Below are 19,810 nucleotides of genomic sequence, written 5' to 3' on the forward strand. Positions count from 1 at the left end.
CAGGGACTGCAAATCGTTAATTCGTCAAAGAATTGACATCTGATGAAAAAACGGAGAAAAATGATAAAGCAAAATCAAGGACACCAATGAAGATTATTGGACAGGTGTTATACATGTGATCTGTCATTTTCAGTCATCAAGGGCTACTCCATGGTCAGACAAAGCAATGCATGGAAGGACTACCCACATGCTCTGCTACAACATAAAGTCATATAAATTCCACTACAGCCTCATTCCCATCAGCAAGCTAGTTTAACGACTTCAGTAAACTTTAGATACCATAAGCTTTGGGAAGTACTATAAGGCTTACCTTCTTATTGGGTTAAAAAAAAGCTGAAAATGGCAGGGCGTAATCACATATTTCATCCGGGGGAGTCCCAATATAACAAAGTTCACCACCACCCAGCAAACATTACAGCATGCTTATGGTCTCTGAATGTCAAAAGGTTTAATATGGCACATACAGTGCTTTCCAAGCTAGCACACAGCACAGTTCAATACACCTGGTCAATCCACACGGCTGAAAACACAATACTGCACTTCAGTGTCTCTGCATAGTAAAGAGCTCAGTGTTGTACATTCAGAGCTGTGCACCAAGCATGGGTAACAAGCATCTCTACAAGGCTTACAAATTATTAAAAAAAAGAAGTGCATGGGCAAGGCTGGAACCACTACCTAGCAAGCACTTCATTATTTGCAGGGGCTGTGATCTAGTCACACAACTGGCCACCACAGCTGACTTGTACAGAATTCACTGTAGTGCAATCTATGACCCCAGACTGGGCAGAGTTCATTGGTGTGGCATAACTACACTCCTGCAACTGTGGTATTAATGGCATCTCCAAGCTTCACCAGAATGACAAAGACTACTGAATCCACTTTGTGCAAGTTCCATAATGTGGCACTGGTGGCATTCTTTACACTACGCTGAGCACAGTGAAATACGGTCACTCTATCCAGTAGAGGGATAAATAAGGCAAGGCCAGTTTTGATGCAATGGATAAAAGCTCAGGCAAACTGCACAAAAATAAGGTCTGCAAGTTAAATATTTAGTACTCAATTCAGTCATAAATGCAATTCAACGTTTAGACACTAGCAAACTCCGATCATATATTTGTAGCGAAATCGCTTGCCAGAAAGAAGTGGAATCTACATACCCTTACATAAGCAAACATAACATGCCAGTGTCCAAATTTTTTAACCTTTGATTCAGACCATTCTGAAGAACCTTTCTCCTTTGCACAGAAGCCTACAGCTTAACTCCCTATCAATACACAAGAGTTTTGATTTTCAAAATTATACAAGAGCAACTCAGTTAATAATCGCTTATGACTCAAGCTCACTGTCTATATCTCTGCAAGCCTCATGTTTTATGCTTAAGGCTTCTTCAGATCATACTGTGTTAGAAGAAATAAACTACAGCAGTATTTTAATAACCAAAAATCATCACTGGTCTTTTACACTGAAAGCAAGTGATGACTCAATTTTAGTTACTTTCCACCTTTGCAATAAAGAATGGTTGAACTACAAGGTATAATCAGTGGAGTTTGAAACCAATCAGCTTCCTGAATATTCCACCGCTGGAATGGTTTTACAGACAGGCTAATACTGTAAGAGTATGAAGTTGGTATAAAGATGTAAGGGAGGTGTTGGAGAAGTCCCACAAAGTGGGCAGTGAGTATCCAGCACTGGTTTCAGAGTGTGCTCTGTTCAAGTTTGACTCGTCTAGTCTGCTATCAGCAAGATCCTTCAACACCTTCTCTTGAACTATAGACTGTTTGAATAGAATCCTGTAATTCATTTGTGAAAAGAACATACTTTGTGTGGAATGAAATGGATCACTAATAAGGAACAATAACGTTTAACTATTTATTAGTTAAAACTTTTCTCCCACTTAAAATGATTTTACTGCTTATACTAAAAGGTATTTAATACAGAAGCCATAAACATACAACACTGGGTCTGGGAAGCTCTAATGCATACATTCTTAAAGTGAAGCCACTTGCAGCTTTTAGGGATGCCGGCCCTTATTTTTTAATAGTTCTGTTATCACTTCAGTTATTTTGATAAGGGAATAGTTTCCACCAATAAAATGAATGCAGATTATTTATGCCCCATGATACTAACCACCTTCAAATGCGCAGCAAACAACCTGCACATCTTAGTCTCACCATGCAAGGTCCTAACATACCAGCAAATTTTACCAGAAACAGCTGTCATTTACAGGACACACCACAAGATGGCAATGCTGCTTTAGGTTTGTCTATGGGAGGCAGTGAGCAATGCATTTCATTTTTATTTTTACAGAACTTCACAAGCAAAACTCAAACTATGCCTAGAAATACATTTTTGGTGTAGGACTAAGGAGGCCTGAGTGAAAACTACCACCTGCCTGCACTCTTGATAGGGAATCATCTTTTCCAGCATCTGTCTGCAAAGGTGTGACACTGGTAAGAACACTAATTAGATTGCTAATAGAATGCGGCATTATAGGCAAAAAAGGTGTTCTGGCTAAGTCCCAATAAGAGGATCAAACTGTCAGGAGTGTTGTTACTGATGTGAGGAAACGAAGATGGTGAGGCACTACAGGTCAAGCTTCTTGTTGATCAGTAGAGAACAGGTAGTCAAGGCCCCTCCTTTCTTTGCAACTTCTGTGAAGGCTGCTTGAAGGAGTGTGTGATCACTCAACTTCTGGAAAACCTACAAAGGGAAAATATAAACAGACCATTCAAAAATTACATTAAATAGAAAATATGCCAGCTATACACAACTCATACTAAAAAAATACATGCACCTAACAGATGACGTTTAGAATGAAGAACAGAGAAGGTTAATTAAATTAAAGGTATTTATTACATTTTTAAAATGTATTCATAGATTACAAATATCTACAGAAACAGCACATCTGGGAAAGTATTTGCTAAACGATAATCTCTTGACTTTTTTCCTGCCATCACCAAAACACAAGATAAAGGGTAAATGCATTACATAAGGGCAAATAATCATGCTTTGGGGAACTGGAAGGAAACTGCAAGTACCTACAGAAAACCCACAAACTTCGCAGAGGCAATGACCAGAAGTTTAAACTCGAACTTTGTATCATTGCTTCTATGTTTCTGCTTCAAAGTACCACCCAAAGCATGTTGCAAGAAACACCACCATAACTGTCGTAGACCCTGGAAGCTAACCAGACATGACATTACCTTAACTCACATAGTCAACCTGGGACATACATGCTTCTCGATTTTACTTTTCAACTGATCTTTACTGAGGGAACCAAAACTGGATTCAGGAAGACCTGATGTATATAATTGCTGTCCAAAATGAATCAGCAGAAAGTGAATGACAAGCCATCAATGTTCCTTTTACTGCATGTAGGCTTTCAGCACACCTTCCCCCCTCAGGAGACCCAGCCACTAGCTTTGCCCAAGTGCTTCACGATTCTGGGTACCTAATGCTCCACTCTTTTCTGGATTTAGAAGACAAGGAATCAAAGGTCCCAGGTACAGAGGTTCTACAACAGATCACTCCAAAAGTTCTGTAACAGTTTTCAAATAAAGATATCCTGACCATATCTGTGGACTGCAACAGCTACCTCCCGTCATATGAAAAGTGTGTAAAAGCTGGAGAAAAGGAACGATGTAAATAAAACAAGGCTATAGACTATCAACACAATTTGCTCAAGAGAAGCCAGGGGTTGGTTGCCCATTAATTAATGCTCAGAGTTAAGAATGCCTGAAAAAAGTCAAGATGTAAACTAGTACTTGAAGTGCCAAATACTAATTTAATGCAAGCTGTATTAGCAGGCAATCAGATTCATACCAAAGAAAGTATGCAAAAGTAAGCCAAAGTGGTTTCAAAATGGAATGTGGGAGGGAAAGCTAAACAGAAAAAACTGAACCAATGACCTGTGATGCCTTGCTTAAAAAGAAATTCTCATCCAGACAGCGACACCAAAGTCACACAAACAAAAACACAGAATTTCAGATGCCAAAACAGATACTCAGCTGACAGAGATTTAAATACGGTCACATGCTACAACACTTTTCTGGGTCTATTCTAGAACACTCCAGTTGGCAGAATCAATGCAGTGCTTGCAAGGGAAGACTGAGCTGGAGTGACAGAGTGCCACACTTCTGAGACGTCAAATACTTGTCAAATTATCAAAAGCTGTTTTCATTAGACCAAAACATTTCCTTGTAAAACTTGTTTAGTGAAGCAAAAAGCTGGAATGTGAAAAGTATGTAGTACTCATAGGTTAGCGCAAAGATTACATCTTAATGGCCTTCAAAGAACCTTGAGTACAAGTGTCCCAAGCTAAGTCATGCAAATTGTGTTGAGTTACAAACACCTGTATAACTGCACTGACACGGCTGTACCTGATAGCACCAAAACAAGCTCTTCAAGGTACAGAAAACCTGCCTGGTGGACAACTGCCATTAACAGGCTTTACAATAAAAGGAAGAAATTGTCCAAAAGAGGGAGTATGCCCTAGACTGGAAACACTCCCTCCTCAGCTTAAGTAAATAAGACTTCTTGTGAAGTCCTCCAAAGCAAACTATGGATCCAAATTAGCATTCAACTAAGGATAACCATAATGATTTCTTTAGTTACATCTTTAGCCTAAAAGTGAAGACCCAGATTTGCGCTAAACTGGCAAGTTAATGTTAAAACATATGAATGCAGCAAACCTGTTAGCAGACAGGTTCTATGAAACAAAGTCAACCAAAGCACTCAGGAATCCAGTATACAAATGCAACTCCACGAAGTAGGATAGGCAACACGATTTATTTTGAACGTTTCCAAAACACCACATTTTCTTCCTGAGCATATATGGAGGGAATTTACTTTTGAAAATGTTTCTGATGAAGTCCTGTATGTATGTGGATGAAAACGTGGTGTTTTGGAAACGTTAAAAATACATTTTGTTTCCTATCCTACTTCGCGGAGTTGCATTTGTATACTGGATTCCTGAGTGCTTTGATTGACTGCTTCTTGGTGATATTTTCAAGGCTCTTTCCTCCTTGTTTTGGGCAGGTTCTATGAAAGCTTCACTCTCCTTTCATCACCACACACAGCCCATGACATTCCTTCTATCTGTCCCCACCTTGTATCTCTAGAGAGCCGGTCGTAAATGCCTTATCCAAGGCCAGAAACGCAGCATCTATGGGACTGGATAACATCACAGACTGCATCCTACATGGGCTCCAACAAGAATTAGCAGCCCTATTGGGTACTTTTTTCAATCACAGAGTAAGCACCTGGCTTCAACATAACTAAATGAAAAATGGTGCCACCATTATCCCCTTGCACAAGGGTGGTGCTTCCACTAACTCCAGGAACTACAGACCTATTAGTCTGACTAGCCTTATCTGCAAGACAATAGAGCGAATCATCACAGAACGTAACAAAGAACGGTTATCTCCAAACACTTGATCCTACGCAGTTTGGATTTGTCAAAGAAAGATCACGCCTGGTAAACCTGGTGGAGTTCTTCCAGTCACCAGAGCCCTGAAGGAGGGGAAAACTGTACATACAGCTTACTTGGACTTGGTCAGGGCTTTTGACACTATCCCCCACTCAGGCATTTTTGGCAAACTCTCCCAGCTAGGTATCAACCCTTACCATCATTAGGTGGGTCACTAACTGGCTCACTGATAGAACCCATACTGTCAAAATAGGGGAATCCACCTCGAAACAGCAGACCTGTAACCAGTGGGGGTTCACAGGGATCAGTTCAGAATCTATTTCTCCGAAGTACAAGCAAAAACTAAAGGTCTGTGGCTGACAAAGTTGGCCAATTACTGCAAACTAGGAGTAGTTCTAGAATCCCCAAATGACATCAACATCCTACAAGGGGGTCTTGCACAAACAAATTATTGGTGCCAAAGTCACAGCCTTAAACTCGGTGGAAAAAAAAAGAAAAAAAATGCATCATCCCTTTCGGTAAGAGCAATGTTCCTAGTGACTGCAACCCTACCACTTTGGATACATGGTGATCAAAGGTAAGAAGGGGATTCTATATTGCTCATCTCATAAGTAAGGCACGGCCTCCAGAAATAGTTCTCTTTCTGTACTCTTCCCTCATCAGACCAATAATTGAATACAATGCCCATTTAGGTATGTACCTTTCCAGGCACCTGCGGCAATTGGAAAGACTACAAAAGTTCCTCACAAGAAGAATTCAAGGTATTCAGCATCTGTTCTATGTGGATTGGCTGAAATCACTGCCACTTTACTCCGTTTCATAGACTACTCAGAGGCGATCTCTGCCTTATGTATAAAGCAATCTCTGACTGCTTTACTGGAAATGCTGCATATCCGCAAGTCCAATGGCTCAAGGTTTACTCGCTCTAAAGACCTTAACCTGGTATGTGACAATAATAGAACCTCTTAGAGGGATATGTCTCCCAAAGGTTACCACACCTGTGGAACAGACTCCTAATTCATGTTAAGCAGAGCACCTCTTTGGAACTCTTCAAGCACAATCTGGACGACTGGATGGGTAACCATAAATTCACCCCAGAGGTTCCACCTATGTCTCTCTTGGACAGGGGCAATAGGTGCGGATTGTGGAAATAGGGCAGAACTTGGACAGGCTTGTAAGGGCCCTAGGGCCATTAGCCTAGTAACTTTCTATGATCAAAAACTGTTCCCAGAACAAACCACGATCCACGAATATGTCACAAAGAACTTCTTTTATTGAAATACAAAACAAAGGTTGAGCGCTTTCATCTACCCAATGTAGATTTCATCAGAACACTGAATATATCAAACCTTGTCTCTTAAATACTTTAAAATTCCCGCCTAAAATACCACCTGACCAATTTAACTACCATTAAGTTTTAAAGACATAAGAACATAGATTTGGTAAAACCCATAAATACAGCCTTCTAAATATTATCAGTATTAATAATGGTTAAAAAATGCCTAAAACAGCATCAACATTCAATCATATAATAAAATTTCTCTATCGGTGGAATATGAACCATACCCCAACTCTAATAATACATACTAGATGAATGTTTCATATAAAATATGACAAATGCATGGAGTGCATAAAGGGAACAATATCAAATGTAAGATATAATCCTACAGTAAATACTAATTACATAACAAATACAATATATAGTTGACCTGCCTAAATATATTGTGCATTACCAAAGTATATAAATGCCTATATTTAACAGTGAAAAATTATTTTATATACATATTTGATTGAGTGTATATGTATATATGTCTATATGTCTCTCTGACAAAACTACAACATTGTTAATTTCTTATAAGGGGCTTAGTAGGAATATTTTCATTGATACCTGGTGGAATTGCCGCATTTAGCTTTAACTGCCACTTGATCTCTTTTTCCCCCAAAATTGCCTTGATGTTACCCCCACCCCCCCGGGGTTGTTCCTAACTACTTCAAGAATGGCAAATTTGAAGGTGTTAAAAACTTGGACAGGACATGCACTTTCCTATATAGACAACATGTTGGGTCTGGCAATTTCCCTTACAAAGATAAATCCTACTTCTAATAATATTCTCTAATTTCTGTAAGTTTTTATGTTGGAAAAATGGACAGGAAATTACGTAATAGAATTTACTATCATTTGTATTGTATAAAAAAGGATATGAATAATGCACTATACAGACATTTAGCTGGTAGTGCTGGTTGTAACACCTTCAAAATTGCCATTCTTGAAGTAGTTAGCAACAACCCCAGGGGGGGTAACATCAAGGCAATTTTGGGGGAAAAAAGAGATCAAGTGGCAGTTAAAGCTAAATGCGGCAATTCCACCAGGTATCAATTAAAATATTCCTACTAAGCCCCTTATAAGAAATTAACAATGTTGTAGTTTTGTCAGAGAGAGACATATAGACATGTATACATATACACTCAATCAAATATGTATATAAAATAAATTTTCACTGTTAAATATAGGCATTTATATACTTTGGTAATGCACAATATATTTAGGCAGGTCAACTATATATTGTATTTGTTATGTAATTAGTATTTACTGTAGGATTATACCTTACATTTGATATTGTTCCCTTTATGCACTCCATGCACTTGTCATATTTTATATGAAACATTCATCTAGTATGTATTATTAGAGTTGGGGTATGGTTCATATTCCACCGATAGAGAATTTTTATTATATGATTGAATTTTGATGCTGTTTTAGGCATTTTTTAACCATTATTAATACTGATAATATTTAGAAGGCTGTATTTATGGGTTTTACCAAATCTATGTTCTTGTGTCTTTAAAACTTAATGGTAGTTTAATTGGTCAGGTGGTGTTTTAGGCGGGAATTTTAAAGTATTTAAGAGACACTGTTTGATATATTCAGTGTTCTGATGAAATCTACATTGGGTAGATGAAAGCGCTCAACCTTCGTTTTGTATTTCAATAAAAGAAGTTCTTTGTGACATATTCGTGGATCGTGGTTTGTTCTGGGAACCGTTTTTGGTGCTGTCTTTCTTCTAGTGTTGAGTTCCTTGAACCTTCGTTGCTGGAACTTTCTATGATCCTCTTAAGTGTGGGAGGGACCAGCATTGTTTACAGTGAGTGGGAGTTCATTCCAACATCAAGTGATATGTACTGGTGAATAATTGTTTGCTATTGCTTAGGTCAACAATGCTGTGCAATCAGTCCTTCCAACTCAAAGCATTCCACACAATAATGCCCTCTCCTAGTTTAGAAAAAGTAAATATGGGTGTGAAATTTTTAAAGATAAATTTCATGTAATAACAAAAAGGCATTTTTGTTCAAAAGCCTGACAGATTCATGATGAGACAGTGTGCAATACTGATGGCTTCACCTTAACCCTTGTTAGGAAAAACTGAATAGGGTGAGGAGACCATGTAGACAGGCTGCTCTACATGACACAAGCCTGTAAACAGTAAGACCATTTGTGTATATAATGCAGAGGAAAAAATGGGGTGACGGGACCATGCTGACAGTCTGCTCTACGCAGCACACACCTGTAAACAGTAAGACCATCTGTGTATATAATACAGGGGAAAGATGGACAGAGTTCTGGATTTGGACAGCTTCCTGCCTTCTTCGAATGGTTTCTCAAAAACTATTCTGATAGTGTTAAGACGCAGCTGGCTTAAAGAGTATGACAAACACCCTAATCCATGCAGTTCACGACACTCATCATTTCCAAGTAAATCAGATTCATGCCCATTAATCTTCAGTTTGCACTATTCCTCTTCAAATTATCTTCTAGTAATCATTTTCACAGCTACCACCTGTTTTTCATGAAAGAGGATGATTATGCAGATGATACAACTTTTCTCAGGTACAAAAAGTGGACAAAATAAGAAGTCAGCTTTGATAGTTATTTCTCTACTGAGCTGGGCAAAGGAAGAACATACACAAACACACAGAGCACAGAAATACAAACATGCACAAACCAGTGTTTTTTAATCTATAACTTCAGAAAATCTCATGCAAAACTGAGTTCCATAATATTATATAGGAAAGGCTAAAAATAACAGCAATTGATGAAGTTCAAAACTTGCTAAGGCTGCATGCTCATTTTGTGCCTGATCATTTTAGTCATCACCTCTCAACTATAAATGCCCCCTTTGGTATGTACCTAATCAGGCATATCCAACAATTGGAACATCCACAGAGGTTCCTCACTAAAAGAATACAGGGTGTAAGTAATATGTCCTATGCAGACTGCCTCAAGGACCTATCCCTGTATTCAGTCTCCTACAGGCTTTTGAGGGGAGATCTATGCCCCCCCGGCAAGAGAGAGTTCAAATTCAAGTTACTGACATAAAATATTAAGACAACATAACGAACACGTTACTACTGTATTACACTTCTAAAAATTGACATTTCCATGCCATTTACTTAGGCTTTGTGAAGTTGGCCAGACAGAACAGCCCTTGCCCAGCAAACTGGGGAGAAATAAATCACTTGTTCCTTATAGCCCAAGGCACACTAATAAAATTAAAAAACAAATATACTTTAAAAATTGCTTGAAGACTGAAAATGTTATGAGACACTGGCAATGTCATCTTTATGCAGTCAAGAATGCTCCCCAGTGCATACCTCTCAATCTCTTACAGCAAGAGGTCTGACAAAGCCATAAATAATGGGGGGACAAAGAGCCAAAATTAGGAGCAATTTTTAAATATTGCTCTTACAAACTTATGAAGTAGATCATGTTTTACATTAGCATGAATTTTCTGAAGGTCATGAAATCTGAAACTCAAAAGTATGTCATTATTTTCTGAATTAAATCTTCCATTACTTGCCAGTGATCTGGACATTTTGCAAAAATCTGTACAGTTGAGAGGTGTGCCCCCATGTTGTTTTAACAAGGTATACACATTCTGTCTGAACACGTAAAAGGAGCATTACTTCTGGGCACTTGCAGAGAAAAGTGCAGCACATTTTGAAGCATGTCTGCCTTTGTTCGTGTCCAAAAGCTAATGGCTCCCACTCCAGTCTGACCTTCGGCATAAAACACTGACAAAGAGCAGCAGCATGACTTGGGGTACTACATAGATGCCTTTTTTTGTTAACTGGAGGAGTATTCCACCAGTTTTGATGCTGTCCTGCTAGGGTAAGCAAAAAAAAAAAAAAAAAAAAAAAAAAAAGATATTGTCCCAATTGCTTCTTCCTCACCTAGTATTAACATTTTTTTTTTCCAAATTAAAGTAGCCTGTGGTGTGCACATGCATTTCTCGGCTCACTAACCCCACCACCACATTTCTTCTACCCCCCTCAACGAACGTGCATCTTTCTCCCTAAATCACCTTCGGCACCTAATAACTTAGGAACGTGTGTTAAAACGCCAAAACTTTCTTGCCAGTCTACTCTTTTTCTAAACCAAGGGCTCACTCTATACATTATCAACATCTGTCCTTACTCACCGAGTCCCTCTAGTCTAAACACTGCACTACTCACTGATAAACTTAAGTGAAAGTCCCAATGGTAGTTTTTTTGAAGCATAGCGAGCGGCCAGCTCCTGTACCCACTCCTGGCTCTGCCCGCTTTACTCGGGCTCACTCTACTCCCCTACCCTCATTCCCACCCCCCCATCAATTACATTTATCCTAAACAAAACTCCACCTACCTCTACTGCTCACCCAATCATAACCTTCTACTAATTTTTCTTCACTACCCCCCATTTCACTAACTCCTCCCCCCATACTCTACCACACTGTCTTCACATTCCAGTTTATCTTACAAATATATGCAACTCTTCACTACCCTACATACCCCTCCACCACAACATGCCATTCATCACCAACTTAGCACTACTTACTCTCTCTATCCTTCCTTTTTCTACAGCTACTTCTCCCGATACCATACATGAATATTACAACCCGAAGAGCAACTGCTACTCTTCTGCCCAAACTCATTCACCTCTGATATAGCACCCTCTCTATATTAACAAGTACTTCTCTCTTTAAAAAGGCTAAAAATTCTAACCTTACATGTAAAAACTAAAATAAAACTAACTTCCGTACATGAATACAACACAAACTGCAAACCACTAATCCCATACACACTCACCACAACCCAATACTATGCAATGACATTCACCCAAATCCCAGACCCACTCACTCCCCTCTATCACAAGAACTATCACAAAACCCTGAACCTCACTACCATCGACCTCCACACCAAACAACATTCCAGATCTCCATGCCTGGACTGAACACTACCAGATATTGTAGCAGCAACTCAGACTTGGTTAAAACCTCATATTAAAAACTCTGAATTTTTCCCATCAGGCTTCTCTTGTCTGAGAACAGACAGGTCCAGAAAAAAAGGTAAGGGGGCATTGTTCTCATATACCAAAATACTTTTAATATAGTCCCATATAACAAATCCACTCCCACATTTTCTATAGCAGAAATACTAATATCTTACTTGAAAATGAATAGCAGCAAAAGTATCTGCATTATAGTCACATATATCCCACCGGGTAATAATATCACAATACTTGAAATACTAGCCTGGTCATCTAAAAATAAAGAGAAAGAAACCATCATACTTGGTGATGTGAATATTAACTGGTTAGACATCATACATCACCCCACAGACAGTATCAACCTATTTATTGCGCATTACTACCATAACCAGACCCAACAAAAGCAACGGCTCAATATTAGACTGGGTCCTTGTCTATGACCCTAGTAAAATCTCCTCCACTGGCACTCTAACCCCAGTAGTGATCACCGACTGGCATAAACACCAACTCCAGTGTTTAATATACACCACTATAAGCATACCAGAGGCGTATCCCACTTCTCCCAAACTACCTTTAACGATACCCTATGAATCATCAACTGGCATCCACTTAAAGTCCTACCGCTGAATGATGCTGTTCAATTCTTTAATTCAACATTCCTCCATGTACTAGACAATCACACTTCCCTCAGACAGAGTGAAAGCCAACCAGGTCAATTAGCTTATCAAATCCACCAAACAACTTATGAAAGCTAGGGATAAGGCCTGGAAATTATGGCATACAAATAAAAACCCTGCAGACTTTGCTCAGTACAAGCAATGGCATAATCAAGTAAAGCGACTTGTCATTAAAAACAAGACTACTACATTACTCTGCAAAATGACCATATACAAAATCCTAAAAAGTTCTGGAGGTCCATAAACTCTCCATTATACCAAAGCAAAAGTGATAATCCTGTGACACCCGTGCCCTGGCTCAGCAATCAAGGAGCCTCAAAATCCTCACCACTAACACCAGTGAGGGGCGTCTCATAGGAGGAATGGATAAATAAATACACACAGGAAAGTGCAATTTCCTTTAAGAGCACAGAGAGATCACAGTCAGTCCGGGGCTGGTTGCTTCCTTGCTCTCCAGGTCCCCAATAAGACTCCCCACTGGCACAGCTATAGGGTCCAGATCTCAGCAAGCTAAACCCTCCAGCACCCTCTCTGTCCAACCAGTGCTTCAGGTCCCTGCCCAAGTAGCTGACACACACACACACACACACACACACACACACACACACACACACACACACACACACAGATAAGAGTTTATACAACCACACAGGTTCTCCAGCTGTGCCCCTTATACCCAGACTATACAGTAGAAATCACTGCCACCACCCAGCTAATATTCATCAGCTACTAAAAGGCCCTTAAAAAGGTGCCCAATTATTACTGTGCAATATTATTATCCAATTAGTAGCATAACTAAACATTCAAGGCTTAATGGAGTGACTTGGTACAGTAATCACTATAAATATGCAATGTATTCTAGAGCTTAAATTATCTCTACACAAAACAGCCACAGTTGAAAGGTATAAAATATTTAATAATAAATACTAAAAACACAAGACAATACTTCTTACTACGCAGTGCTATTCAAGAGTTCAGAGATCACAGAAATAATTAAAATAATTCAGTACAGTTCTGAGATCTTTCTAGTTTCTAGCTATTTCTAAGAGAAAACACAAGTCTAAGACAAACTTACTTATAGAGCAAGACAGTGCTGTGAGAGTTGGATGGTCCAGACAAAAGTGATTATTCCTCTCTAGTAATGTTTAAATTGAAATTGCAGTTTTGATTCACATTACATTATTCATACTTTCCTAGGGTTCTCAGGCTACACACATTACATCATTCTTCACACTTCCCTGGGTTTCCAGGCTAACAGAAACTCTATTTACATTCTTAACATCTCCTTTTGCTATCTTGCTGCTGGTCAGGAAACAGAGCAATAAAAATACATTTGCATGTTTAAATCTAGCAATTTAACTCTTGGTTAAAACAATAGCAAGAATTTCTTCATCTAGACTCTTCGGCACCACTGTCTACATGAAAGGGTCACCACATGTTTTACTTTGGTCAGTAGAATGTGCTGTTGTCACATTTTTTCCCAGTTCCACATGTAAGACTTTCTTTACATTTAAGACAAGTCTGTAGTTTACATTCATATTTACAAATGACAGAATTATCTATAAAATTCTACCTGGCTAGGCTGGCAGCCTTTACAAATCCCTCCCCTGATCTAGAAATGGCCCTATCTAAAACTGCCTCACTTTCCAACTCATTTCTTTAAAAACAGAATAGTCAATCTCATTGCCAACTTACTCACTAATCAACCCACTGCCCCCAGACCCATCTACTACAAGACCAAACTTCATACCCCTACCAACCTCCACCATAAAAAAATCTCCTGCTTAAACTTGCACCTGGATCAAATGCTCACTTAACACCAGAATTCCTCCAAAAATCCACAGACACTATAGCCTATCCCATTAGTATACTACTAAACAGACACATTCAAGAGTCCTTCACTCCCACCATATGGAAAAAGACATTTATCCTCCCTCTCCACAGATGTGGAAACAATAATGATATATCCAACTTCTGTCCAATTGCCATCATCTCTCCATCTCAAATTCTGGAAAAATTTATCCATAGCCAACTACTTACCTACCCTACTACACCACAACCTCCTCTCCCCAACCCAATATGGGTTTAGGTCTAGTCATAGCACCACTACTGCTCTTGTACTCTTCTTGGATACAGTCAACCCAACCATGCTCGAGACCTTGTCTCCTCACTATTTCTTGACCTTTCCAAGGCATTCAATACTGTCTCCCACCCACCTCTTCTGACAAAACTCTCTAATTTAGGCACATCTCCTCCCACTCTAGGTGGTTTTCCATCTACCTTACAATGGCACCAGTCCCTCTCTCCTTTCCACAACATCAATACTGGAGTTGAAGGGTCCAATACTAGGTCCACTGCTCTTCAGCATTTTCATTATTGATTTCCATACCAGCATACCCCCCATGCTAATGTCATCCAATATGCAGATGACTCCACCATCATCTACATGGCCATGTCTACTTCAGAACTACTTACACTCACCCAAAATGCCTTCACCTCCACGGAAACCTGGATGCACAAAAACATTTAGCCCTAAATGCCAATAAAACCAAACTCATGTTATTCACCCCTCAGAAAACAGCACCCCTAACTAAAATTTAATTTACCACTAACTCACACTTGCCTCAAAGTAGTCCCATACACCAAACTTCTAGGGGTCATCATCATAGACTAACACCTAACTTTCAACCAGTATATTAGCACAAATATCAAAAAAAAACATCAGAAACTAGGCATCCTATACAGACACAAACAATTTCTCACTTATGCAGCAAGACTATCCCTTGTCTCTTCCTTTCTACTTCCATCCTTGCTCTATGGTGCACCTCTCCTTACTAATATACAATCATCACTCATATCCAGACTGGACTTGTGCTACAATAAAATCACAAAATTTGTAACCAACACCAAACACTCCTCCCACCACTGCATATCACGCCAACATCTACAGTGGCTGGAACTTTCCCAACATCTAATATACCTGCAACTAACCACAGCTCATTAGCTAATCTATAAGTCTTCTATAGTTGCCCTGCCTCTCCTCTCTGTTCACCATGCATCACCCATAAAGACCTCTGTGATCAATCAAATGCTCCTTAACGTAGCAAAACCTAACCTTTCCACCAGTCAAATGCGTTACCCATATGCTACAGCAAAACTATGGAATGCGCTCCCTCCTTGAATTAGGTCTACTAGCAAACCTGAATGCTTTAAGACTTCACTGAAACACCACCTGTTCCCCCACTGGCTATGTGCATGTACCAGCACTGACTATAAAAGAAAATATTCCTATTTTTACCTTCCCATCTCACTTACTGCTCAGACTCCTCACATAGTAAGGTGGAAACCCTGAATGTATAAGTCCAACATGTGCCACACAATATACTATATCAGTTACCTACCATATCTTCTATTCATTTTCGATGCCTGTATATAACGGCTCTAAGGCTATACTTTACTTTCGGAATCTATAATCTGCTGTTCTCCATCTTTCCCACTACTGCAAAACTGCAATGCTGTACTGTTCACACATTTGCTATTATCCCATGTCATCAACTGTATTCTTGTCTGGCTTGCAAACTTAAAATCTAATGTGTGTGTAATTAGTATCTATTTTATTGCATCACCTTTTCTGTAATGTAGTGTTCTGTACCATCGCTGCTTGATTTCTGTATTTTGATACTGCAGCTTTATCAGGTTTGCTTTTGGAGCTTTTTTCCCCCGGGCTGCTACTGAAAATGGGCTCACCCTGGCCCAGTAGACCTCCCAAGTAAACAAATGCAAATAAATAAATAATAAAAGAACCAAGTTATTATCATGAGAGAAAGGCACTATTCCCCAGTGTTCTGGCCAGCACATTAAAAACTGGCAGACGCAATTTGGAGACAGCATGTGGGTGACAGGGCGCATACTAAATGCCACTACACAGTCACTAAACTGCCAGTCTTAAGTTGTAGCGATATCTGTGCAAACTGCTTTGAAGTAAGGAAAAAAAAAACATTACATAACTGTAAATTCTTCTTCAGATTCAGTCCCACTAATGTCCTATTTTATCTGCTGCCAAATGCTCCTGTATTCCTTATAAAAGGAAATCTGTATAAAAATCCATATGCCTTACTGCTAAGAGCAAATTATAGGACCATAAGCAACACCAACAAGATGATGACTGGCTTACATTTTGAAATCCGCTAATTTGTATTAATAAGCGGATGCACACTGTGTGTTTAAAGACATTTAGCTGAATAGCTGAATAACCACAGAAGGCAGGTGCCCCAATGTTCACTAGTAATCACAAAAAAAGCACCAGAAGCCAGGAAAAGTGACACGAACAGTTTAATTCACTAACTGAAACTTCACAACACGTTTTCGTCCTTGACTTCAGATACCAACACTCTTGGTGCACTCATCTTAAATACATTAACTAATTAATGGTAGCTAATGACAAACAAATTGATTAGAGTTAGTTAAAAGCACATACACATATATATATATATATATATATATATATATATATATATATATATATATATATATACACACACACAGATTATACTTCCTAAAACCACCATAAAATTCATACCCTATAATAAACCACATATACAAAACTTGAATGCTTGTGAATATAAATTTAAATACATAAAAATGAACCTTAAATAAAACTATGACATTATGTTCTAAAAAATATTTTTGTAATGACAATATTTGTTAAAATAATATAAAAATCCTATAATTTACCAGATCTCAATTTTAAAACTGGCTTGAGTGAAATCATGTCATTGAGACCTGGTTTTCTATTTGCTTCTAAAACAATTTGCCAAAATAGTTCTCTGTATTCCACCAGTGTTTCCCAATTCCCCCCTCTAGGGTCAACTGGCACACATTCTAACACAAAAAATCTAAATGTAGCTAGTTTACATGTAATGGTATGCTTGTATAATGCATTGTTTTCTTTTTTGGTCCTGATGTCATATAAATGTTCATAGATTCTTTGCTTTAACATTCTCTCACTCTTCCCTATGCAAAATAAATCACACTTTGTACAGGTAGCTAAATATATTATACCCTTGGTGTTACAGTTAACATATGTTCCTAGAGTTAATGTCCTTTGTCTAATAGGTAAGTCTAATGTTTGTCCAACATTAAGATGTTTACAATAACTGCAACTTCCACATTTAAATAAACCTACTTTTTTCCTAGTAGCTTTCCCAAACAATTTTTCAGTTGTACCTCTCCAAAATATTCTTAATGTTAGTACCCCTCCTATAGGTGAATTTCAGTTCCTTATCAAAAATACAGTGCAAGTCAGATAGTCTAGCAAAGTTGTTCCATTCCCTATTACCAATTCTTTTTACCAGTCCTGACTGACCATCATAGGTTGTTGTGATACCAGATTCAAAATCCACGCCATTATTTAGGTTGTTTGAATCTTGTCTATCAAATACTCCTCTTATACCTAAAATAGGTGCAAATTTTCCTCCTCTTTCCCTAGTAACTTCACTGCATATTTGATCAAAAAGTTCACTCGGGTAACCCCTATTTAAAAATAACCTTTTCAAAAATCCACATTCATTAAAATAAGTAGTGTCTTCAGAGGTCATTCTACTAAGACGAACTAATTGACCTTTAACTACTTAGCTGAAGTTTTGTGTATAGGAAAGAAAACAGTATTTACTATAAAATACATGTTGAGCCATTTTTCTAATTTCGAAGTCATAACGTGCACATGACAAGATTTACACAACATGTAGACAACAGAGCAGTGGTGCATCCAGTTCTATTTGTTTTGTTTTATCTAGATAGATCTTGGAGAAGATGATGTTTTTTCTGGAATGCAAGCAGCACCACAGCATACATCAGCATGGATTCCTAGCCAGAAACATTACAAGTTCAACGCAAACCTACTTTATGCGTGTTTCAGAGTAGCCAGAGAAGAGTGCACTCGATATGTACTACCTCATTTTCAGTAGGCATTCGACTTGGTCCAATGCAGGAGGCTTCTGAGCCAGCTCCAGAGGACAGAAGAGGGAAAGAATGATCATGTGTGCCAAGTTAGCTAAATGGGATGACTTGATTCTGTAGCAAGACGACAGTCAGCTGGAAATAGGGGAAAAAATAAAAGGACAGAGGATGCAACTGAAATCCAAATACACAAATGTAAGGTAGGGGTCCAAAGCAGAAATTACAAGGAAAATAACTCAAACCAAGACAAGTAACAGAGTGGAAATGACAGCAAAACTTGACTGTTTAATGCAAAGTAAAAATGTTGCAGCTACAGCCAACAAGATTCTCAGATGTATAGAATTGACTCCAGGAAGCATGCCATTCACTCACTGAACTCAGCACAAGTCAGAACTGATCTGGAATGCAATATGCAGTTCTAGGTCCGACAGACGCACAACATTACTAGAAAAGGGTGCAAAGGAAAACATGAGCAGTTAAAGTGGATGCAGCGAGTAGACTATGAAAGAGGGTTGCAGGGAATGAGACTATCCACTGGAGGCAAGGAGAGATATAAAAAGGATATGACCTGGGAATATGACTCCAGGAGAAGTGAGAGCAGGCAGGACAGAGGAAATGAGAGCAGGCAACATATGCACAAACAACGGGACATGCTACAACCTAGACATCAGGAAGCGTTATTTCACAGGGAAGGCTTTCTGTCCTAACTAAAGCAATCATAGGTTTTAGATAAAGGAAAAATGGAAAGTGAAGGCAGGCTGGGCAAGGGCAGGCTGCTTGCAGCAATCAAGTGCAAACTGTCTTATTCCAACAATAACATGCATGTATGTATTTCCACTAAACCACAAGGGCCTTTCAAAGAGAAAATCTGGGGAGAACCCCGTAGCTCACCGATTAGTCAGCCCTAACAGCATACATCTGGAAGACGGCAGAAAACTTGTATGGACATGCAGTGGACAAACTGAAGCCAGAAGTGGATACCAGGCTAGAAAGGCCACCAATCACTGCACCACTGGGCCACAATGGTCAACCTGACCACTTATATGAAAGGCAAAAACTCTACACTTGTACAGCTGCTGTAATGTTCACAGTCAGGATACAAAAGCACTACATATAACCTAGGAGCACAGCATTTCTTATTTAATGGGAGTGAAATTTGGGGAAGACAAAACACGTCATTAACTGGTAGCTGAAAAATGGAATGCAATTGTGAAGAAACTGAAAATCTTTATTACATGTTACTCCAAAGCTGCAAGACCAAGCAAAATGACAATGTATTTGGAAATCCTCAAAAATGAAGTATTAAAACAGTTTAAAATGTAGATTTTATGCCTAAAAAACTTTCCACGTTCATTTCAATGTAATAAAAAATGCAACTACCACAACAGATTTTAAATCTATATATATATATATATATATATATATATATATATATATATATATATA

The 19,810-nt window shown here is 38.7% G+C and overlaps 1 protein-coding gene across 8 annotated transcripts in view; it reads right to left on the bottom strand.

The window, feature by feature from the left end:
* Window positions 1–1,855: 1,855 nt before the first annotated feature.
* Window positions 1,856–19,810, bottom strand: part of DDAH2 (dimethylarginine dimethylaminohydrolase 2) — a 385,101-nt gene continuing 367,146 nt past the window's right edge. For all 8 annotated transcript variants that reach the window (XM_044083232.1, XM_044083225.1, XM_044083229.1 and 5 more), the window contains one exon: window positions 1,856–2,700. In XM_044083232.1, coding sequence (XP_043939167.1) covers window positions 2,584–2,700 — 117 coding nt within the window. In that variant the 3' untranslated portion in view covers window positions 1,856–2,583. The remainder of the gene's footprint in view (window positions 2,701–19,810) is intronic.

The sequence above is a fragment of the Protopterus annectens genome, chromosome 9.part0 (genome assembly GCF_019279795.1).
Source record: "Protopterus annectens isolate FY-2018-M chromosome 9.part0, PAN1.0, whole genome shotgun sequence".
In the NCBI taxonomy this organism is placed as follows: Eukaryota; Metazoa; Chordata; order Ceratodontiformes; family Protopteridae; genus Protopterus; species Protopterus annectens.